This window comes from Neopsephotus bourkii, unplaced genomic scaffold (genome assembly GCF_033783945.1).
Source record: "Neopsephotus bourkii isolate Nb327-2 ecotype Australia unplaced genomic scaffold, CSIRO-AGI_Nbou_v1 NB_281, whole genome shotgun sequence".
Classification (NCBI taxonomy): domain Eukaryota; kingdom Metazoa; phylum Chordata; class Aves; order Psittaciformes; family Psittacidae; genus Neopsephotus; species Neopsephotus bourkii.
The window spans coordinates 2,127,412-2,151,858 of record NW_026900790.1 but is presented as its reverse complement, the minus strand read 5'-3'; the positions used below and the strand labels follow the sequence as shown (position 1 = coordinate 2,151,858).

The following is a 24,447-nucleotide window of genomic DNA, read 5'->3' as shown; positions in this document are numbered from 1 at the left end:
TGATCAACATGGCCATTTTACAGAGCAAGGGATGAGGAGAGAGGAGGAACTCGAGCACCAGCTTGGCCACTGCCTTGTTCTGCTTGCACAGAAAACAAGTGATGCAGGCTGCTCCTTCAGGGCTCAACATGCCTCAAGCCTCACTTCCCTCCCCATGACCTGCACGTGTGCATGTAAGTGGATGAGGAAATCCACAAAGTGCATCACCTCCTCCTCTTCAGCCCCTTTTCATGGTGTGATGGAGGCCCCAGAGCACAGCAGAGGGGCAGGATCCCCTCCCTGAGCTGCTGCTCACGCTCTGGGGGTGCAGCCTAACACATGGGGGGGTTCTGGGCTCAAGCACACACACTGAAGCTGGGTCATGGGGAGCTTCTCCTCACCCCATGCCCGACTTCAACTCATTTGGACTAAACCACATGGGGAGCACCCAAAAGTCTTTCACTGGGCAGACTGGAGGGGCTGTTACATTGACTGGGATGGTTGCTATGAGTGGCTAGGGGTGGTAACATCAGCTCTTGTAGCTGCAGTCACTGTGCATCCCCAATCCTGCCAAAACCCATGGGGTTTAACATCTTTTCCATTAAAACCAAGGAAGTAATCCATAAATTAAGGCTGTGTTAGAATGAAAACTCTCTAAGTAATGAGATGCTTTTAGCAGTGATTTCTTGGTTAGGATCTGGTACGTGCAGTACCCACTTGATTTCTGCTTTCATAATTGCCTGTGTATTAGTACAAGAGTGGGGACAGTTTGACAGAGGAAAGCAGATGGAAGAACACCAGGTTTGAGGAGACCACAGGAACAGGGAAAGCTCTGCAAAAGGACACCCAGTACTTGTAGTGAAGATAACCAGGCTCTGAAACTCTCCTCATTATTTCCCCCTTAAATTATTACATGCTTTTAGTTGTAAGTGGGCATGAAAGCTGAGAATAGCTTCTGATTTAAATACATTCCAACTGCTCTGGGTCTCAGTATGGCTTTTTACTGTGGGAATAGTGCTCCATTGCAGGTGTGGGAGCACCACGTCCCACCCAGCACAAACCCTTTGCTTTGTCCCATCAGGTACCTCCTTTCAGCTCCAGTCCCTTCCATGTCTAACCAACTGTACAGTGGTTTTCCTATGTGGAGCATTAGGGGAGTTAACCATAGGGAATCCACTGAGTTTTCCAATGGAGCTGTTGAGTGTTGATGTGTGGAAACAGATACTCTGGGTCGTGCAGCCCTGTGGCTGTGTTCAGCTGCACACTGGGATATGCAGTGAGGTTTCAATCCAAGTGATGCTTCGGAGCTGAAGCCAGAGCAGCAGCACTGGGAATGGGGCATCTTAGTGCTGTCCACACTAGGATTCCCCCTGGAATCCCTAATTCAGGTGTAACTGTGTATGGAATGTGTAGTGTTGTGAGCACTATAGGAGCCGTCTTCCTGCAGTACATTACTGGGACGTAATGTGGGTTGTGGTGGTCGCTTGAGAGTCTGCAGCCTCGTGATACTCTGCAGATGACACCAGAAAGGAAATGTGTTACTGATATGATAGTATGTTTGGGTTTGTGTAGTCAGTAACCTGATGTAGTTGGTTTTAAGTTAAATCATAGAATCATGGAATGGTTTGGGGTGGAAGGGACCTTAAAGCTCCTCCAGCTCCAACCTCTGCCACGGGCAGGGACCCCTTCCACTGGAGCAGCTTGCTCCAAGCCCCTGTGTCCAACCTGGCCTTGAGCACTGCCAGGGATGGGGCAGCCACAGCTTCTCTGGGCACCCTGTGCCAGCGCCTCAGCACCCTCACAGGGAAGAGCTTCTGCCTAAGAGCTCAGCTCAGTCTCCCCTCTAATAAAAATACTCCATGAGTGGCTCAGTCATCACAAAAAGCAATCCCTTACTGCAGGGTTTCCCATTTCTTCACATCCCTGGGGTTTGCAGCAAGCTGCTCTAGGGAAAGGTGTCCCTGTCTGTGGCAGGGGTTGGAACTGGGGGAGCTTTAAGGTCCCTTCCAACCCTTTCTGTGGTTCTATGGCAACAGCTTTTCAATGCATAGTTCATTAAACCCAGTGCTCAGCACCGGGCATGCTTCAGAACCAGTCTGTGCCCAGCACTCAAATCAGTCACCATCACACGCTGCTCAACGTGCCTGAAGGCAGTGGATGTTCCTGTGTGTAACGCTCCCAGCTCCCAGCCCACAGAGCTCCCCCTTTCTCCAGGAGGCAGGGACTCTGATGCAGTGCCAGGCACCACCTCACCCAGACACTGCCGCTGCCGCACGTGTGGCTGCTGCTTGGGAACCGCATGATGCCGAGCTCCAGGCAGCCAGGAGGATGCTGTGTGCTGTGTAGGAGGCAGGGAAGGTGGTGAGCACTGCTCTGCTCTGCTCTGCTCTGCTCCTTGCCAGCGTGCGTAGCGGTTACTCTGATAGTGATGGGAGAGTGGAATGAGGGGATCCATCACAGGGGGCATAGCAGAAAAGCCAGAGCGTGTGTTCCTATGTGGTGCTGCTCCAACAAAGCTGAATAGCTGTGTGTGAAAGCAGGAATCCTGTGCTTCCAATATGGAGCTGGGCTGGGTCAGCCTGGAGAAGAGAAGGCTCCTGAAGGGGAGACCTTAGAGCAGCTCCAGTGCCTAAAGGGGCTGCAGGAAAGCTGGAGAGGGGCTTGGGACAAGGGCCTGTAGGGACAGGCCAAGGGGAATGCCTTGAACCTGCCCGAGGGGAGACTGAGCTGAGCTCTTAGGCAGAAGCTCTTCCCTGTGAGGGTGCTGAGGCGCTGGCACAGGGTGCCCAGAGAAGCTGTGGCTGCCCCATCCCTGGCAGTGTTCAAGGCCAGGTTGGACACAGGGGCTTGGAGCAAGCTGCTCCAGTGGAAGGGGTCCCTGCCCGTTGCAGGGGGTGGAACTGGAGAAGCTTTAAGATCCCTTCCATCCCAAACCAGTCTGGGGTTACATGATTCCAAGATCTTAATCTAAGTTTACCAGGATCTCACACCAAGGGAGTAAAGCTTAAATGGTTTTAGAATGTCATTAGAGCTCCCTCAATCCAGTTATTGCTTCTGTGTTACTCTGTGTAGTGATGGTAGCAGCTGAAGGACACAAGGCAGGGTATGTGGTGCCTGGACACTGAATATCCTGTTGGATCATTCAAGATTTACAGCACTGGCATCTTGTCTTCTGCAGGTATATCCCCTTACATGGTCTGTAATATATGCTGTGAATGGTTTATTTATTCCTGCTAGGCAGTATTAGCATCTGAGCTCTATGATCTCATCTGTCACTCTGGAAGCAAGCCCTTGGATCAAAGTCAGCAGCACTTCAGCACATGCAGCATCCGTAGGTGATGTGCCTTTTGCTCTCACATGGTCAGAAGCAACTTGGGTCATTCTTTGGGTGAAAACTGCTCTTGAACAGACATCAGTTGGGTTTTGTGGTGGTGCAGCCAGGGCAGGGAAGAGTCATACTCTGGTGCTGCAGCGTGAACCTGCAGTAAACTGATATGCTGCTCTGGGGTTATATAGGGCAAAGACCTGTCCTTGCAGAGGGTGTTTCCTAAACCACTCATGAAATGCCCCTGGGACTGGGAGCTAATATTAATTTACAGCTTGGCTTATCCTTAAAAACCTTCCCAAGTGTGAGTGACAGCAAAGCTTTAATCTGATGGAGGCAACTTGTTTCTGTCACGAAGGGAACGGTTCTTGTTCTGCTGAGATGAGTCTTCGACAGTTCATGGGATCCAAGACTGGTTTGTGTTGGAAGGGACCTTAAAGCTCCTCCAGTCCCAACCCCTGCCACGGGCAGGGACCCCTTCCACTGGAGCAGCTTGCTCCAAGCCCCTGTGTCCAACCTGGCCTTGAACATTGCCAGGGGTGGGGTATGCATCCCTTCCTTGGGCACCCTGTGCCAATGATGGTTTGGGTTCCCTGGGCTGGATCAGGTTTGCTTTTTGCAGAGTCGGATACAACTTGTCCTGTGAGAGCCAACCTGCACTCAGTGACAGCACTGATCCCAGAAACACATCCCTTCCTGGGAATAAAGGCAGCTGTGGCTGCCCCATCCCTGGCAGTGCTCAAGGCCAGGTTGGACACAGGGGCTTGGAGCAAGCTGCTCCAGTGGAAGGGGTCCCTGCCCGTGGCAGGGGTTGGAACTGGGTGAGCTTTGGGGTCCCTTCTAACCTAAACCATTCCATGATTCTCCAAATATTAAAGGGCAGTTTCTTCACTGGATTTTGTTGCTTCCTTTAGAATTCCCAGTCCTTGCACCATACATTCCATGTGTTTTAACCGCCTGTCTCCTCATGCATCCCATTCCCAGGCATGGGAGTAAATGCTAAACCCACATACAAAGACTAAAGCATTTTCCTTTTCAACTGTCAGAGCGTTCTGGTTGAGAGAGAGAAATTGTTGCTAATCCCTCATTAGTCTCATTGGAACTATCCCACGTGGATTTAACTGCTCTGCTTGAGCTTTCAATGCCCTTGAAGAAAGCTTCATTGATTTACCTGCACCTCTCATTCCTCTTTGCTTATAAAGTTGGGTTCATTACACTTTGTTGGAGCGTTTGGGGGCTCTCATTGCAGTGACATGAGGAGAGCTCCCCTTTGCACCAAGTGGGGTGATGTCTCCACAGGGAAGCTCAGGGGGCTGTTGACTATGCAGGTTTTGATTATGGCTCCTTAAGCATTCCAAGTATAAAAAATACCTTCATTTCCAACCTGATTGCTGTCAGATTTGGTTAGAATGACTTGCAAAGCGTGGGTTGTGATGGGTTTTACTGAGGGGTGGGAGAGGAAGAGTCTCTGGTGTATCCCAACCCTTGAGAGCTACAGGTGGGAAGGGAAATCAGGAACCAACAGGGTAGAAAATCACTGTAAGTGGGATGGAAACGTGCTGCTGTGTGTGTTTTCCAGAGCTGTCTTCAAAAGAAGGGCATAAATCTGATGAGGAAAATACTTCCCTTGCTGTTAAAGTCAGGTTTTTGATGCAGTGTTTTAGGTAGGTCTGGATTTAGATGTAGCATCATTGCTGGATGCAGTTGGTTCATGACAGCTTGGGATGAAGAGACAAGCTGAATAAACCATTCCTGCCCCTGAGGTGCCTGGAGATCCCACATCCAGCCCTTGGGAACAGGAGGCTGTTAGAGAAAGTTCATGTTTAAGAGCAGGCTTGAGCTTCTCAAGGGCTTTCTGTGGACTGAGGCATTGAACAGAGCTGTTCACCAAGAGCTGTGTTCCTTCTGGGCTGTTGTAGCCAACACACGTGCTCCCTGTGTTGTGCTGGATGCTAAAGGCTTGGAATGCCTCAATTAATGGATGTTAATGGCACTTGTCAGACTTGATTTCACTGAGGCCTCATTAACCTGGAGGAAGCACAGAGCAGAAAGCTCCCTTGTTTCATTTACTGGAGCTGCTTCCCTCCCTCTCAGAGGACGTTTGTTCTGTACCCACTGGGGTTTGCTTTATTTCCCTTCCTAATAACTCTGTATTAATAAAGGGAGTTTGTACTTACTGTGCTCTGTTCATAAAACACAGACTGGTTTGGGTTGGAAGGGACCTTAAAGCTCATCCAGTTCCAACCCCTGCCATAGGCAGGGACCCCTTCCACTGGAGCAGCTTGCTCCAAGCCCCTGTGTCCAACCTGGCCTTGAACACTGCCAGGGATGGGGCAGCCACAGCTTCTCTGGGCACCCTGTGCCAGCGCCTCAGCACCCTCACAGGGAAGAGCTTCTGCCTAAGAGCTCAGCTCAGTCTCCCCTCTGGCAGGTTCAAGCCATTCCCCTTGGCCTGTCCCTATAGGCCCTTGTCCCAAGCCCCTCTCCAGCTTTCCTGCAGCCCCTTTAGGCACTGGAGCTGCTCTAAGGTCTCCCCTTCAGGAGCCTTCTCTTCTCCAGGCTGCCCCAGCCCAGCTCTCTCAGCCTTTCCTCACATCCTGCCCAGTCCTTGAACCATCTTTGGGTCCCTTCTCTGGACCCTCTCTGACCCATCCACATCTTTTTCGTATAGCAGGGACCAAAACTGAGTACAGTACTCCAGATGTGACAAGCACTGAATAGATTGGACACCTTTATCTCTGCTGGTGATGCTCTTGTTGATGTTCCCCATTATCCCATTGACTTTCTTTGTTGCAGCAGCACACTCTTCCCCTATATTGAGCTTGTGTCCTACAGGACCACCACATCCTTTTCCCCAGAGCTGATCCTCCAGGTAGATCCCAGCCTCTGCTGCCCTCCTGGATTGTGTTTTCCCAGGTGCAAGACTTTCTGCTTGTCCTTGCTGAACTTCATAAGGTTCTTGTGAGCCCACTCTTCCAGCCCAGAATGACTGCTGTGACAGAAAGCTTGACTTAGAGCCTTAAAGAATAAAGAATCCAAACTGGGGATGGATGGATGGATGGATGGATGGATGGATGGATGATGGCTTATATTTGTTTTAAGTATTGATAATGTGGTTTCTGCAAATATCTTTACTTCTGGTAGCAGCAGTTAACCCACAGCGTGTCCCAGGAGGTTCACATGGTCTTCATATACTGAAGAACTTCCCTTATGCCAAGAGGATGATTTTGCTGAGGGTATTGAGGAGACTCAGTAGGAACTTGATGCCAAGGGGGACCAACAGACCAAACTAAAGGCAGGAAAACTGGTAATCTGGTGGTTTATAATGGAAAGTTCTAAATGGGATTAACCCTGAGGGTAAGCAGTCAAGGGAATTACTGGAGGAAGGTGTGTGTGAGCCAAACACAGGCTTATAGACCTGGCTTAGATGTGCTAAACAGGGGTCAGCTCTGTGGTCAGTTGGGTTTAATACCCATTAAAGATGTCATATGGTGGTGGAGCATAGTCAAGATGGGTTGAGATGGTTCCAGTTTGGACCATGGGAAAGTGAAGACCCAACATCCATCACTGGGGATTGAGGCTCTAATCTCCGTGTGATCAGGGACCTTTAACCGGATTAGTAAAGACTCCTTAACACTGGGGTGGGATGTACTCAGTGGTGTAAAGCTCATGAGCGTCCTGCCTGGACAAAGCCCTGTGGCTCTGCCCTGAGGAGGTGCCAGCCTGCAGAGGCTGAGTGAGATCATGGGGCTAAACCCTGTGTTTGGGGTAGATTTCAGATAAACCCTTGGTTGTATTTGCCACACACTTGGCTCAAGCTGTTCCTCACGTGCTTCTGTGTCAGTCTATGAGCAGAACAGCAGTATTAAATGAGCAAGATTGTTTCTTCTCCTTACTGCAGCCCCTGCTGTTGGATCTCCCCATGCCCTGTTGCTTTCTGCCCTCGGAGACTGTGCAGGATGAAGTAGTGTTTAGCGCAAAGCTGCATTTGAAGCTTTTCCTTTTCAGACCCTATAGCTTCCTTCCCATGGGAAAACAGAAAGCCAGGGAAGGATGCCGTGTCATTATGTGCTCAGGAGCTGTTTCTCATTACACCAAGGTCCACTGCTTAAAGCTTTGCTCATTCACTTCATTTCCCTCTTTTGTCTGACAGCACTGAGGATTGGCATTCCCAGCTCCCTCGGCAGCCCGGGATCCATGTGTGGGAGGTGGGATTTCTCAGGGATGCAGGAAGCTGGAGTGAGTCTGCAGTGAGACAACCCCATCAGTCTGCTGCTGTCATCTCACAGCTGGAGGGGACGCGCTCTGCTGGCTGATGTTCCTGGGACTGAATGTGGATCTACTCATGGAGATAGGCTCTGTTTGCATGGAGTCATGGAATGGTTGCATTGGAAGGGAGCTTAAAGCTCACCCAGTTCCAACCCCCTTGTCCCAAGCCCCTCTCCAGCTTTCCTGCAGCCCCTTTAGGCACTGGAGCTGCTCTAAGGTCTCCCCTTCAGGAGCCTTCTCTTCTCCAGCCTGACCCAGCCCAGCTCTCTCAGCCTGGCTCCAGAGCAGAGCTGCTCCAGCCCTCGCAGCATCCTCATCATCATCTTCATTCAGTAACAGATTTGTAGCTGTTAACTCATGTCCCTTGAAGCCCATGTGCAAGTCAACACCTTTTGTAAACACAACACCTAGACCTTTATATACTTAAATGCATACCCACCAGTTACACCACTATAACTGAATACGATACCAGGAGCTACTCCTGTCTGTGAAGATGGTCCTTGCTTGGACTTCAGCCCTAACTAGAGATCCTCCTACCTAAAACTAAAGCCCAGCCTTCAGTTTCTGCACACTCTTTAACTAAGCTTAGTTGATGGTCCACAGAATCAACAGAACTATGGGTACTCAGGGATTGGGCTCTCTGCAAGGCAAAGGGTGAGACAGAGCTGCCAGAGTGGAGTAAGTTGGCAGTAAAATGAGTTCTGGTAAGTATTTGTAGTAGCTGAGGAGGGTGAAGAGCTGATACGAGCAGATTCTATAGGTGTCACTGAAGAGCCTAAAAGGGAAGAGCTTCCAAATGTAGTTTTCCCCTGTGGGGAAGAGGATTTGCTTTACGCTGCCTGTCTCATGCAGTAACTTGCACTCTTCTTGCCTGTGGGGCCAGGCGGTGACCTGTTTGTGTTAAAAATACCAACCATCTTTCTATCTGTTGTGCTGTGCTGGAGCCCTGAGTTGTTTCCTGCTTCACTGCACCCACATAGCCCCAAGGATGAGTGGAAAATGGTTGTAAAACCACTGCTGGAGTCTTGGAAGAGCTTTTTGCACTAGACTTGCAAAATGGGAGAGACTTTGGCCAAGGGCCTGTAGGGACAGGCCAAGGGGAATGGCTTGAACCTGCCCGAGGGGAGACTGAGCTGAGCTCTTAGGCAGAAGCTCTTCCCTGTGAGGGTGCTGAGGCGCTGGCACAGGGTGCCCAGAGAAGCTGTGGCTGCCCCATCCCTGGCAGTGTTCAAGGCCAGGTTGGACACTGGGGCTTGGAGCAAGCTGCTCCAGTGGAAGGGGTCCCTGCCCATGGCCAGGGTTGGGACTGGAGGACCTTTAAGGTCCCTTCCAACCCAAACCAGTCTGGGATTCTATAATGGAAATACTCAGCCCAAGGTCTTAACAGTCTGTGCTGTAGCAATATTCATGGTAAACTGATACTCCATAAACCCAAAAGTTCTGTAGCAGGTATGTATCTCCTTTAAGGGCAGTTCTGATATTAACTTGGCACAAAGGCTTACAATGGGACAGTTTAGAACCTGCTCTTTGAACACCAGCACTGGGGGAATGGAGGCATCCCATGTTCTCCGGGTGCTGCTGTGAGGGCATCTCCCACTTGATTGGGTTGTGCTACAGTGGGACAAGGGGTGGGGGATTTAGGAGAGTTTGGGACATCCAGGTCGTGTTACCATCAGCTCAGGGACTCGTAGGTGAAGGTTACTAACCTCTTGCCGATCTCCATTGGTTCTCCAGTCAGCTCATGCTTGAAGATGCTTCTACAAATGCCCCCACGTGAAGCCAATCAAAGGCTTCTTGGTTTCCTTCCTTTTCCCTTCACATCTCAGGGCTTAAACTTGGTATCTTTTCCGCAGGCTCTCGCTCCCCCTCGTGTCTGAGCATGGCTCATGCAGCCCTCCATCCTGCATGGATTTCTCACCACCTGGTTCTTCCCCCATACCATGGCCCATCCTGTTCTCATGATGCTGCTGCTACAGCGCTCAAAGCAAGTCACTGGATTGGACCCAGCTTCTCAGCAGGGACATCAAAGCACATAGTTAGGTGTATTTGAGCAAGAATTCTGGTTCTCTGCTCAGGGCTTTGCTCCTGTTTAGCTTTCAGTGCCTGGAAGGTTCATTTGGCCTGGGGACCATTTCATCTCTGCTGAAAGAGGTTTTTCAAAGCTTTTCCTAGTTGTTAACACTTCTCCTGGAGCTTTTCCTTAGCACAGACCAACATTCCAAGCAGGTCCGTGCTGATATCCTGTAGTGTTAATAACAAATACTTATTTGTGTGATGGATGTTGGAAGCCACCAGCCACAGGCAACATTGGGGAGCATCAGGTAGAGTTTGTTTCAGTGTGGTTTCAGTGTCTTCCCCTCTCACATGAAGAGAAAGGTGAAAGTTTAAGCCCCTGTGTCTAACCTGGCCTTGAGCACTGCCAGGGATGGGGCAGCCACAGCTTCTCTGGGCACCCTGTGCCAGCGCCTCAGTACCCTCACAGGGAAGAGCTTCTGCCTAAGAGCTCATCTCAGTCTCCCCTCTGGCAGGTTCAAGCCATTCCCTTTGTTCTGTCCCTAAGACAGTGTCTGGGATAAGGCTGCCTGTGACTGTGTTGCAGCTCCAGGCCCTGAAGGTCCCTGGAGCTGGTGGTGCTGGCAGCTGTTGTAAGGAACAACCTTTGCTGTGAGAGCAGGTAGACAGCATCCGATGGGGAACCTTAAAAAGAAGTTTTAGAAGCCATAATTGTTATGCAGGGGCTGAGATGGGGTTTGCTTTAATGCCAGGAAGGTTTATGAGGGTGCTGAGGCGCTGGCACAGGGTGCCCAGAGAAGCTGTGGCTGCCCCATCCCTGGCAGTGTTCAAGGCCAGGTTGAACACAGGGGCTTGGAGCAAGCTGCTCCAGTGGAAGGGGTCCCTGTCTGTGGCAGGGGTTGGAACTGGATGAGCTTTAAGGCCCCTTCCAACCCAACCCATTCCATGATTCTGATGTATTGGAGGAGCCTGGGGGATGTTTGTGCTGGCATAGCTCATGCTCTGGGAATCACTTCGCTGGTTATATGGCAATATGGGTGCTGTGCAAATCCAGTACATCTGGTGCCTGGTGGTGTGTTGGGTCTGATGGGAACATCTGAGATGTCTGCTCCATGCAGGACCGGGGTTCAGTGCCATGTCCCGGTGCAGGAGGGGACATTACCACCCTCCACAGCTCAACTGCTGTCTGAGTGCCTCCATAGAGAGTTTGTCCTGGCTCAAGTTAAGCTCAGTGCATTGTGAAGATGGGAACGTCATGGCCTGAAGGCTTGAAGGCAGCACGGAACAGAAGCTTCTTTCAGTCTGGAGGGGTGAGCTTGCCAATGGAGTGAAAATATGGCCCTAAAAAATAACAAACTCCTCTCAGTTTATTCTAATGGGCCGAGGAGGTGATGGAGGCAAAGCAGATCTGCTCAGCCTCCAGAGCTGAGTCACCCCTCTTGGACTTGTTCTCACCTGCAGCCTCCTGCCACCCTGGGTACCCAGAAGCAGCAACTCCAACATCTCCAGTGTTTGAATAGCTCAGTTGATGAGAGAGGAGAGTGAGGGGGGAACTGGGAGCTGCCTCTGTCCTTGCAGGTGTGCAGGGAGGCCAGTGGGATGTGTCTGCTGGTGGAGAGCAAGAAGGTGGCTCCCAAACAAGTGAGCAAGTTCTTTGTAGCGTAGGAGGAAGCCGTTGAAGGGAGGTTTGTGGCAGCGGGTGCCCCAAGTGAAATGCTTTTAGTGAAGAGAAGTAAACCAAGGCAATGTTTGTGCAAGCTCAGGGGCTGCCAGAAGGGGGATGGATCTCCGTGAGCATCTGCAGTGAGATGCTGCCAGCCCCACCTTCACTTCACCCTGTTTGCTTTGCAGGTGGAAATGTAGTGATGGAATCCCAAAGTGGGCTCAGAAAACAGCCAGAAGTGGCTCATGAATTCCTGAGGGTGGAATCTGTCACTTGGGAGACCTTAGAGCAGCTCCAGTGCCTAAAGGGGCTGCAGGAAAGCTGGAGAGGGGCTTGGGACAAGGGCCTGTAGGGACAGGCCAAGGGGAATGGCTTGAACCTGCCCGAGGGGAGACTGAGCTGAGCTCTTAGGCAGAAGCTCTTCCCTGTGAGGGTGCTGAGGCGCTGGCACAGGGTGCCCAGAGAAGCTGTGGCTGCCCCATCCCTGGCAGTGTTCAAGGCCAGGTTGGACACAGGGGCTTGGAGCAAGCTGCTCCAGTGGAAGGGGTCCCTGCCTGTGGGAGGGGTTGGAGCTGGAGGAGCTTTAAGGTCCCTTCCAACCCAAACCAGGCTGGGATTCTATAAACCAGAGAGGTGTCAGTTGATTGCAAACCTCAGCTCAGCTCTTCAGCACTGCAAAGAGCAGCATGTTGTTTATAGCCCAGTCCGGGCTGTTGCGGAGCTGCTGGCTTTGGACCTTTGGAGGAGGAGCAGGAGATCCCTTTGCGATCGTTTTGTCTCCCAAGATCTTCCTTTCTGTGCTGTTTGCCTTCTGCAGAGCAAGGGCTGAGTGTGCTCAGCAGAGGGAGCTGCAGCCCCACCAGCCTGCTCCATCCCTGATCCGTCCCTCAGACCTAAATGTGAACCACTTAAAATCCTTCATCTGGTTCTCTGCGAGGCCACGGGGTTCTGAAGTTCATTTCTAACTCCATGGAGCTTGAAGCTGGAAGCTCTTCAGCATTAGAGGAGTCCAAATGCTGTTTTATTTGCAGTTGCATGTAGTTTTGATGGTGATAGTCCTCATTGCAGGAGGCTTAAGTATAGCTCTTAGATCTTGCTTCTAAATGGACCAGGGCACTAGGATGATGGTGTCACAGTGCTAGGGACAGAGGCAGGTGATGGATGGACATCTCCTCCATGCCATGGTGAGGTTGATCCTGTTTTCTCTTAACTCAACCATGGAGCAGAGCTGGGGACAGTGAAATGACGGCTGCAGAAATGGGCTGGATCTGAGCTCTTCATCCAGGGCTGGACTGTGACCAGAAATGAGGAACTGAGCTGCTCATCTCCCCCCTGGACACTTGGCTGGTTCCTAACGAAGACCTCAGTTGAGGGAAGATCTGTCCAGTGAATTCCTGGTGAGCAGCTCAAGAGCAGGGAGCTTTCTTGGCTGCATCCCCTTTACCAAACAAATGTGAGCGTGGAGGGTGTCACCTATGGAGAAGTGGGACAGCAGTGCCTCTGCTTTCCATCTGCCTGAGTGGATGGTGAGTTATTTAGCTTCTTACATAGCTGATGGCTGCTTCATGTCAGGAGGGATCTTCAGATCTCCACCTTGGGATGTGGTGGTGTTTAGCTGGAATGAGGGTCCTTAAAGTCTGGTATTATGAGGACCCTTAGATGTCCTCCCCTGCCAGCACAGCATCGTTCTTCAGCATGAGCTGAAGGTGAAGGAGTGATGGAGGAATGGTCCCCAGGGGCCACCCCACCACCCATATTAAGAACTGGTCTTTATAGTGGTTCAGGAGCAGCAGGGAGCAGGAGAGGGAGAAAGCTCAATGAGACTGTGAATTTCATCAGGAACAACACAGCAGATCCTGGGTTTTTTTCAGCTCCTTTCATTTTGATCATCAATTTACATCCTGTCATTGGAGTGAACCCTCTAAAACAAGACACCCATGAGGGCACTGCGTGCTGCTCCCTTCCATTTGGTGGTTAAACTGAGAGATACCAGCAAATACAAAACCTCACTCTGCACCTCTGGTGGCAAGAATTCCCAAAGCAGCTGAAAATACAATGTCATTGCTCCAAAAAGCAGGATGTGCTGCTCGGGAAGCAGGAGGTTGTGTGGGTCTCCTGAGGCTCTCTGCGGTGTCCTGTGCTCACGGTACTTGAGGAGCACTGAACTCCTCCATCAGGGTTTGTTGCACCATCCCAGGTCTCTGCTCTCATCTCCCACTTCTGTTTTTGAGCTCATCCCTCTTGGTAGTTCTAAAAATACTGAAATCACTCCAAAAGTGGATGTTCTGGTGCTCCTGGAGAGGTGTTCCTGCTTTGATCTCTATCTGCAGAGTCTGCAAGGTGATGGGATTCAAACTTCGCTATTCCCTTTTATATCCAAATTGATTCCTCCCCCCCCATCATGTTTTTAAGCTTTATTTGGGTAAGATTACACTTTATTCTGCTTTTCATTCATCTTTTACAGACTGAATTAGGGCAAGGGGTGATGGGTTAAAACTGAAACAGGGGAAGTTCAGGTTGGGATAAGGCAGAAGCTCTTCCCTGTGAGGGTGCTGAGGCGCTGGCACAGGGTGCCCAGAGAAGCTGTGGCTGCCCCATCCCTGGCAGTGTTCAAGGCCAGGTTGGACACAGGGGCTTGGAGCAAGCTGCTCCAGTGGAAGGGGTCTCTGCCCATGGCAGGGGTTGGAACTGGAGGAGCTTTAAGGTCCCTTCCACCCCAAACCAGTCCAGGACTCTCTGAGTTCTTGCGGCTTCACTCAACTTCAGTCCTATTTATTTCACATTAATTTTGCATTTCAGACTTAGCACTGATCCATTTTGCATAAACCCCAGAAATAAATACGTATTTATTATTTCCAATGTGGATTTCTCAGTGCTAATAGTAAAACTGTGGAGTTCTGCTTCAAAACAAGCAGCAAACCTGTCCCTATGGATCTGTCCCCCTCTGTATATTTTCCTTTATGGATCTGGCGCTGCTGGGGCAGGACCAGATGACATTAAATAGCCCCTATGGCCACAGCACTCCTCCTGCAGCATGGATATATGACTTTATATGTGCTTTAAAGCTGCTGTGGCATCCAACTCCATCTCAAAGGCCTTAAGGTCATGTTCTGCAGCAATGGTTTTAATCAGGGTTGTAACATTTGCATTTCATGGGGTTTCTGAACAGCCACACTGCAGCAAAGAATCAGCTTAAGCTTTACAATGTTCATTATCTTTAAAGGTCATTATTCAAATGGACTTTTGATGTTCTCACCAAGGTTGACCTCATTTACTGCAGACACCTCTTGTTATTAACCAAATATTGACAAAACGGATTATTAAAGGATAATAATAATCCCTTCTGCATTGCTTCTTGGAAGAGGAGGATACAGTATGAGTTCTCCATGTTCTGTGGGTCTAATGGTTGAGAGGAGATTGATTGCTTTTAGGTCTTCAGAACACCATCAAGGCTGTGATAGGGGTTTGGGGTTTTACAGACCTGAGCAACAGCACAAGCTGAAGTCATTTAATGTGTTGTGAGCCACATATGGGCTCAGAGTGTTTCACTTCTTGGGTAAAACCCTGAGCTTTCTGACTAAGAGAAGCTGCATGGAGACCTCAGAGGGTTCAGAAGGGGGCTACAAGGATCCTGGCCTTGAGCACTGCCAGGGATGGGGCAGCCACAGCTTCTCTGGGCACCCTGTGCCAGCGCCTCAGCACCCTCACAGGGAAGAGCTTCTGCCTAAGAGCTCAGCTCAGTCTCCCCTCTGCAGGTTAAAACTCAGCCTTAACTCCACCTCCTCAAGCTGTTTCCCAGAAGGAAGATGCCAAAGGGTTAAGTGTTTGTGTTAATCCCAGCGTTGGGTTCCATGCGACCTTTTGCCTGCAGAACTGGAATCTTAAACACATTTGAGCTGCAGTGAAAGTTTTGGCTCAGTGAGCAGCACTGTCAGGGTTACGTATTAGTTTAAGGCATGTGGAACTATAGAACAAATGAGTTGGGACAGCCCCTTTCTTGAAGTGATATGATCTGGGAGGTGGATTAGCAGAGCAGGAGCTGCCTGTGTCGTTCAGGCTGATGGTTGCCAATTGTTTCAAGCATCGTGGAATCACAGGTTGATTTGGGTTGGAAGGGACCTTAAAGCTCATCCAATTCCAACCCCCTACCACAGGCAGGGACCCCTTCCACTGGAGCAGCTTGCTCCAAGCCCCTGTGTCCAACCTGGCCTTGAGCATCCTCAGTTGCCTTTGAGATGCCAGCACCCCATTTCTCCATGCACATCTTCGGTTTCACAGGGGAAAGTGGAGCAGGAGATGCAGTATCTGGCTTGGGCAGGTCACATGCTGGAGGAAACCAGCTTTTCCTTCATGAATAGGGATGAGAAGGCAGGAGGAGGCTTGGTTTGAGAGCTGCAAGCCCTGGTGGAACATCAGAATAGTTGCGTTGGTCCTTTCCATTCTAGACACTGTGAAATCATTTCTCTTACAATCTTCATGCTTCTTTATTTAAACAAAATAATAATTAAATTCACCTTATCACTTGACATAGAATCATAGAATTATGAAATGGTTTGGGTTGGAAAGGACCTGAAGATCATCCAGCTCCAACCCCCCTGCCATGGGCAGGGACGCCTCACACTAGACCATGGCACCCAAGGCTCTGTCCAACCTGGCCTTGAACACCACCAGGGATGGATGAGATGTTTTCCCTGGCAGTTTGTCACATGAGGACTCCAGCAGTGACAGCTCTTGGAGACCACAGACTCGACCAGCTCTGTCGTACACTGAGAAATCTGAATCAGCTCCAGAGCTTGCCCTTTCTGTCCCAAGGTTGGTGCAGGGGGATTTGGGAGTTGTAAGCAAGGCTGCAGAGCTCGTGGGATTTAATCACACAGAAAACTCTCCTTTTCTCCCTTTGTTCCTTCAACACAAACAAATATCCGTGGCTAAGAACACATTTAACACACTGGCACTACTGAAACACTGCCTTGTGGAATCCAGGCTTTCAGAAAGATGGTTCCTCCTGCACGTTGCTCAAGTGATGGAGTGTGAGCTTGAGCCCAGAACCCCCCCGTGTGCTGGGCTGCACTCCCAGAGCATGAGCAGCAGCTCAGGGAGGGGATCCTGCCCCTCTGCTGTGCTCTGGGGAGACCCCCCCTGCAGCCCTGATCCAGCTCTGGGGCAGCAGCACAAGAGGGACGTGGAGCTGTTGGAGCGAGTGCAGAGGAGGCCATGGAGATGCTGCGAGGGCTGGAGCAGCTCTGCTCTGGAGCCAGGCTGAGAGAGCTGGGCTGGGGCAGCCTGGAGAAGAGAAGGCTCCTGAAGGGGAGACCTTAGAGCAGCTCCAGTGCCTAAAGGGGCTGCAGGAAAGCTGGAGAGGGGCTTGGGACAAGGGCCTGTAGGGACAGGCCAAGGGGAATGGCTTGAACCTGCCCGAGGGGAGACTGAGCTGAGCTCTTAGGCAGAAGCTCTTCCCTGTGAGGGTGCTGAGGCGCTGGCACAGGGTGCCCAGAGAAGCTGTGGCTGCCCCATCCCTGGCAGTGCTCAAGGCCAGGTTGGACACAGGGGCTTGGAGCAAGCTGCTCCAGTGGAAGGGGTCCCTGCCCGTGGCAGGGGTTGGGACTGGAGGAGCTTTAAGGTCCCTTCCAACCCAAACCAGTCTGGGATTCTAGGAGGAATGGTCCAACATGGGAACAGCAGGATGAGTCTGGACCCTTCCAAGGACTGACTCTGCACTTGTTGCCACAGGGGACCAACATAATTCCCCCTCCTTTTGCTATCTAACAAATGCCTTCTTGTTTTAGTTGCTCATTAGTTAATTTTCTCCTAATGAGTCTCTGTTAATGGAACCATCTGCCATTGGGGAAAATCAAAGTGGAGGGGGAGAGCCCAGGTTAAAAGGAGCCTGATTAGCAAGTAAATTGCAGCGAGCAGGGCAATGTTCTAACCTTCTAAACCAGCTATTATTATGCACACACCAGCCAGGCCACCGGGAACACGGACACTGAGTGTTTGGAGGTCAGGAAAACTCTGTAATTCACCCTAAAACACAAGCAGGGCTTGTTTGGTGTAACGCCTCATTGCATCTTAGGGTCCTTTCCTGCCAAACGAAAGGTTGTTTGCAAATCCCAGCAATTCCCCATCCCTCCTCCCTCCTTCTCTCCCTCCTTCCCTCCACCCCGCAGCTGAAACCAGAGCGGGCAGGATCAGGATCGGGATCAGCAGGGCTGGGAGCTATAAATGGGGGGACAGCCCTTGTCCTGGTGGGACACGGTGCGGAAGCGCTGCGCTGGTGCCGTCATGTTGAGCAAGAAGAAATACAACGTGAACGGGGACTCAGGGATTAAAGCCCAGGTGAGGGCACTATTTAGTACCAAAATAGCACTTTTCTATCTAAAAGTACATTTGTTTCTCACTGTATCCTTCTTTCCCCCCTCTTTTCCTTCCTATTTCCCCCATTCTGGAGCTGACTTCCCCCTGCCTAGAGAAAATCCCCATCCCCACATCACTCCTCTTCATTTCCCTTGCGAGCAGGAGGGTTGAAGTGATGAAGTGTTGAGGCAAACAGGTCGCTGCAGGGTTGTTCTTCAGAGCACCGTGATGGAGGAGTCCGTGAGTAGGGAAATAACCCAGGAAAACCTCACCTGGAGAGCCTCGAAGGAGCATAGAGCAGCTCTTTGTGGTAGGAACCTCGGGTGGAAGTGAGACTGAGCTCATGTGAAATGTAATGAGCACCTGCAATTAGAAGCCATTAACCCCTTGTGCCTCTGCAGGTGAGCTTTGCAGCTTCAACTGGGTTTATTCCTGCTGCAAGCTGAAAGCAGCAGCACTTCTGTAGCTGCAGAACAGGTTGGACTCCTAAATTCAAGCTGCTGCAGCCTCTCCTTTGAGCTTTAGATGGGCAAAGTTGCCTTTACCTTCAGAATGTTTCAGTGTGAGCTGGGTGAGTGCAGCCTGGAGCCAAATCACACTTCTGGTCTGTGTCTTGGATGCCCCAGTCTTTAAAGCAGGGCTGGAACATGGTGTGTTGTGTTGTGCCATCACTTGCCCTGTGCCGTTTGGTAGGGATTTAAGCCAGAGTTTTGGTGTGGGTAAGCAAGGTCTGGTTTTCTCCTTCTGGCTGGATGGAGTGTGCATTGCTGAGATAGCCACTCCAAACCAAAGATGTGCTGTGAGAATTGGCTTAAGGGTTTATTCCTCCTGGGACCTTGTTCCCTTCACATGTCCATGGGAGACGAAACTCAGCATGGGTACTGTAGAGACCCTAAACACATCAAATTCAGTTGTCCTTGACGCTGTCTTTGTTACTCAGAGGATAAAGGCAAAAGGTGGTGGTGACCTGAAATCAGACCTGAGCCTTGACCTGGCCTTCTCTTCTATGGCTTCCTTCCATCTCTTGGCAGTCAGTGCCTTGTTCAGCTAAAGCCAGCCCGGCCTGTGGCAGTGTTTAAAGGGTTGAAACCCTTAAAGGGGTGAGGGCAGGGTTTATTGTAAAGTCTGGTTCAAGAGGAGAAGGACTTGGGGGTGCTGGGTGAGGAGAGGCTCCCCATGACCCAGCTTCAGTGTGAGCTTGAGCCCAGAACCCCCCCGTGTGCTGGGTGCACCCCCAGAGCGTGAGCAGCAGCTCAGGGAGGGGATCCTGCCCCTCTGCTGTGCTCTGGGGAGACCCCCCCTGCAGTCCTGATCCAGCTCTGGGGCAGCAGCACAAGAGGGACGTGGAGCTGTTGGAGCGAGTGCAGAGGAGGCCATGGAGATGCTGCGAGGGCTGGAGCAGCTCTGCTCTGGAGCCAGGCTGAGAGAGCTGGGCTGGGGCAGCCTGGAGAAGAGAAGGCTCCTGAAGGGGAGACCTTAGAGCAGCTCCAGTGCCTAAAGGGGCTGCAGGAAAGCTGGAGAGGGGCTTGGGACAAGGGCCTGTAGGGACAGGCCAAGGGGAATGGCTTGAACCTGCCCGAGGGGAGACTGAGCTGAGCTCTTAGGCAGAAGCTCTTCCCTGTGAGGGTGCTGAGGCGCTGGCACAGGGTGCCCAGAGAAGCTGTGGCTGCCCCATCCCTGGCAGTGTTCAAGGCCAGGTTGGACACAGGGGCTTGGAGCAAGCTGCTCCAGTGGAAGGGGTCCCTGCCCGTGGCAGGGGTTGGGACTGGATGGTCTTAAGGTCCCTTCCAACACAAACCAGTCTGGGATGCTGTGAAATTGGAAACACAACTTCCAACTGCAAATCTCCTTGGACTTTGCTGTGAGTAGAAACTGACTCCGTCTGGTCCAACAGGGTTAAGTATTTACATCCCCAAACACTAAAGCCATTAATTGAGTCCATTAACAACCCCTTGGGGGTATTTAGAGCAGTTCTTTTTAAAGGAGTCATCAAACCAGAAATAACTTGATTCCATTCTGGGAACTCCAATTTAAGCTCAGGCAGTGACACTTGACAGTGCCCTTGAGCAGGGCTGGTGATGCTCAGAGTTCATACCTGGCTTTCAGGCCACCAAGTGAAGGACAAAGGTGAGGAGGGGCTAAGGCAGGGTTCCCTGTGAACCCAAATGCAAGCTGGCCCAGGGACAGCCATTCCAGGCTGCTGGAGCAAGGACCTGGGAGAGGATTTGCAGCAGCACATGGGGGCTTGCTCCTGCTAATCTTAAACCAAACAAGAGAAGGACACTGGCTCAGGGGAGGGAAAAAAACCCCCACATCAAACTCAGCTTACAGCCAGGAGTCGTGGTGAGGATTAACACCTCTGATCCCGGTGGAACTGGGTCTTTGCACACACGCACCCCAGCTTTCTTTATACCCCTTGTCTGAGAAGCTGTTGGCCTGAAATCACCTTCTTTTGGAGGGGTTTAGCTTGGGTTCTGCTTCATGTAAAGCAAATCCCTCGAGAGCTCAGCAGCTTCAGCAAACATCAGGGTATTTGTGGGAACTGATGCTCCTGGCAAAGGGAGATGGGCTGGAAGTGTAACAAAAGAGGAATAATTCCTATTATAATTAACATTTTCCTTTCCAACATCACCTCTTCAAGGACATTCAATGCAATTATTTCAAGTGATACATAAAGATTGGTAATTGCATTCAGAGCTCTCAAAGTACTACCACAGCCAAGACCCACGGGCAGGGATGTGCCAAAAATCAATCATAGAATCCCAGGCTGGTTTGTATTGGAAGGGGCCTTAAAGGGATGGGGCAGCCACAGCTCCTCTGGGCACCCTGTGCCAGCGCCTCAGCACCCTCACAGGGAAGAGCTTCTGCCTAAGAGCTCAGCTCAGTCTCCCCTCGGGCAGGTTCAAGCCATTCCCCTTGGCCTGTCCCTACAGGCCCTTGTCCCAAGCCCCTCTCCAGCTTTCCTGCAGCCCCTTTAGGCACTGGAGCTGCTCTAAGGTCTCTCAGGTGACAGATTCCACCCTCAGGAATTCATGAGCCACCTCTGGCTGTTTTCTGAGCCCACTTTGGGATTCCATCACTACGTTTCTACCTGCAAAGCAAACAGGGTGAAGTGAAGGTGGGGCTGGTAGCATCTCACTGCAGATGCTCATGGGGATCCCTGTTCTCAGCTGGGAAGGTCTGGCAGCTCATCAGCCTGCACAAGCAGTGCCTTGGTTTACTTTCCTTCACACAGAGCATTTTATATGGGGCATCAGCTTGGTTGTGCTCAGCTGCTCCTAAACCCGCTGCTGGTCTTGGGGCTTCCCAGATGTTCATGTGGAATCTGAAATCTTCCTTCCTTGGTGATGACTGACATGGAAACAGGCTTGAGTCTTCATCTCCAGTTGAGCAGGTTGCTGTTGGTCACCCACAGCAGTGAAACGAGCTCCACTGCAACAGGATAGACACAAAACATTGGTGTTAGGACCATGGCTGTGGTGTTAGTGTAGGTGTTGCTGGTGAATGATAGTGCAGGTGCTCTTCAGCTTGGATGGTTACACTTTGCCAGCCTGTGTATCACTTCATTTACCCACTTTATGTCTTAACTTGTTGTATAAAGTTGTGTCCTCTTCAATACAATACTCCCAAATACTTGTGTTCTCCAGGCATCCATGCTCCCAACTGTCACAGCAGCCTTGAGTATGTACCTAATCTCAGCTGGTTCTTAAGACAGAAGTGGTATCTGTTACTTGAAGTGTTGTTTTTGCTTTATGTGTTTCATGCAGCAATTAGGGAACATCTCAAACTGGTCACCACAGTAAATACTGGGAGATGGGTTGGTGTCTGCATCAGTTCTGCAGATATTGGGTGGCCCTAATGGAGCTTCTCTTGTGTTGAATAACCTAAGTTTAGAGCGAGGTGTCCCTGCCCATGGCAGGGGGGTTGGAACTTGATGATCTTAAGGTGCTTTCCAACCCTAACTATTCTATGATTCTATGATTCTGAGTTGGTGTGGAGAAGCTTTCTGATTTATATGGTTAAAAGAGAGCATTAAGGTATCTGGAAGCCGAGTCTGTGGATGCTGCATCTGTGGAGGGGTTGATATTAAACAAAGAGTCAATTGAGCATACCCTGTCCCTATAGGAACTGCGATTGTCAGTGTCTGCTCAAGGCTTTGGGACCTAGAGATGGATGTGTCTCAGCTGTGTTTTCCACCCCTCACTGATCTATCCCTGTCTCTGACCAGATCCAGTTTGCTGACCAAAAGCAGGAATTCAACAAGCGCCCGACGAAGATCGGCCGCCGCTCGCTGTCCCGCTCCATCTCCCAGAGCTCCACAGACAGCTACAGCTCAGGTGGGTGAGGCTGGCTCTGGTGACACCACCTCTGCAGGCCTCTGGGCCTGTCCTGCCTCTTGCTCCAGGATGAACCACCGCTGCGGTGTGGTTAGTGATGTCAAAGGGAAGGCATGGAATGGGGGTTTTGCTTTTATTCCTCATCTTCATGTGTAGTTGGGTAGAAAATTGAGTTACTCTGGTGCTCTAAACTCTTCTGACATCTTATAACCCTCAAGTGCAGTTGGCTGCTGCTTTTCCTCCTCTCTTCCCCTTCCTTTTCCTTCCAGGCACAGCAAAACAGTTTCCCCATTGTCTTTATGCTTCCATGTTATCTTCCCTTTCTGTTCTTGAATAAACCCACATGGATCCCACACAGGTTTAGCCTTAAACTCAACCGTTGCACATGAAATTGGAGTCTTTGGAAGGGCAGCAGTGACATTTCAAGGCCACACGTGTGTCCTGCTACATGAAGAACATGCTAGATGAGGACCAACAAGCTTCTCACGTTTTCAGGTTTAGAAGAGCAAAGGGGGCAAGCTGTGACTATTGGGTCTTGTCTGCTCCTGGCAGAGGCAGGTGCTTGTCTCCATTAGATACAACTGCTGGAGGTTGTGATCTGATCATTGAACATCATACAGGAACATTGAAAGCCACATACAGAGTTTGGTGTCTTCACCATGGTTCCTGTGGAACATACGGCTGTTCTTTGTCTCCTTTCTCACCTTTTGGGTTGCTGCTTCTTTCACGCTGCCTTGCATGCTTGGAGGAACCTCCAAAGGCTTAGAAGAACCCCCTAAGGTTGAGGAAAAGCTGGGTAACATTGGCTGCATTCCCACCCAAAGGGCTTTTAGGAGAAGCCTCCTTTTCATAGAGACATCAGCATGGGCTTCGTATGCACTTTGTAATCTACTTGGCTTGTGTTTGTAACGTCATCTTGGGTAGCCTGCTTCAAGCTGGAGTTCATGGTTAGACTTCTTTAACAAAGTCTGGGATTGATATAACATTCCTGGAGATTTTCCAGCTCCATCTGATACCTGATCAGCAGGACACGGTTTCTGACTGTCATGTTTGAAGACGGATTAGCCTGGCTCATGTCATCTTGTTGGCTCTTAATTCACAGCTGGAAGAACTTGGAGCAACCTGGGGGAGTTCTCCACCCATTATACTTCACATCTCCCATTAAAGCATCAGCAATTGCAATTAATTAGCTCCTGAAAGTGTTATCACTCCCTCCTAATGAAGCTGCTAGGCTGGCAGTCAGGATGGGAGACCTGCAGCCCCACAGCAGTTGTAGGATGGGTAGATAAATCCCATTAGTACCTCTTGGCATGGATATTTGTCATTCTCCTTTCAGGGCTGAGCAGTAGCTCAGTCAGAATAACACATTAAGCCCTCCTGGGATGGGAAAAGGTTGGAAAAGAAGAAGGAAGAGCATAGAGGTGATAATGGAGGGGAAGAATCATTTAGATTGGAAATAAACACTCACATCATCCATCCCAACCATTCCCAGCAGTGCCAAGGCCACCACTGACCCATGGCACTGAGGCCTCGTCTCCACGCTGTGTGAACACTTGCAGGGACGGTGCCTGCAGCCCTGCCCTGGGCAGCCTGTTCCAATGCCTGAGCACCCTCTGGGGCAGGAATTGTTCCTCAGCTCCATCTAAACCTGCCCTGGTGCAGCTTGAGGCCGGTTCCTCTTGTCCCATCCCTTGTTCCTTGGGAGCAGAGCCCAGCCCCTCCTGGCTCCATCCTCCTGTCAGGCAGTTGGAGGCAGCCATCAGGTCCCCCCTGAGCCTTCTCTTCTCCAGTCTGACTCCTTATCTCTAACCTAAATCTCCCATGTTTAAGTTTGAATCTTAGATCAGTGGTTCAAGATCTGTGGTTTTAAAGAAGCCTCTGCCCAGATCAGCTGTCTTCAAGGAAACAATTTTCTTTTAGCTAATTCATCCTTTCCTCTGGAGTCCTCAATAGACAAGAGCTTGGTATTATACAAGGTGCTCTTTTGTCCTTAAGCCAGGCTCCTGGTCCTTCCAAAGGTGCTGTGGGACTCTGAACCCAAACTGAGTGTGTGGTTTGCAGGGTTGGACTTGCCCATGCTGGTGAGGATGGAGCCTCTGGAGAGGAATTCCAGCAATGTCTTATTCTCCTCCCTGAGCAGATTATGATGTGAGCAGGTCCCTTGGAGCCTGGCACACCGACAGCAGCAGCGCTATGCTGTCGTTCCTTGGCATCATTCCAGTGCTTCATGCAAGCCAGAGGAGAAAGTAATCGGCTTGGTGGGTGCTGTGGGAATGATAAACCTATGGCCATGCTGGGGGAAAGGTTACCTCCTTGGTTTGGGGTTCTCTGGTGTGAAAATGCCACCAGAGCCGTTGAAATGCTGGGTAGAGGTGGTCTGCCTCTACTCCAGGTTCTCTTGGTATCAGATCTGAGGTCTGTATGCCCCTGGAGAGCTGCAGCTCTTTGGGAGTGCTGGTGGGTAGTTGATAGGATCCTATCCTATGGTAGGTCCTATCCATGGGTCC

At 50.7% G+C, this 24,447-nt stretch overlaps 1 protein-coding gene across 3 annotated transcripts in view; it reads left to right on the top strand.

Annotated features, from left to right (window-relative positions):
• Positions 1-24,447, top strand: part of AHCYL2 (adenosylhomocysteinase like 2) — a 79,421-nt gene that overhangs the window by 28,214 nt on the left and 26,760 nt on the right. The window contains exons 1-2 of one of the 3 annotated variants that reach the window (XM_061346865.1): positions 12,678-12,775; positions 21,832-21,940. In XM_061346865.1, the coding sequence (XP_061202849.1) occupies positions 12,725-12,775; positions 21,832-21,940 (160 nt within the window). In that variant the 5' untranslated portion in view covers positions 12,678-12,724. Of the gene's footprint in view, positions 1-12,677; positions 12,776-17,434; positions 17,586-21,831; positions 21,941-24,447 lie in introns of those variants that run through there. The other 2 variants (XM_061346864.1, XM_061346863.1) reach the window with 2 other exon arrangements.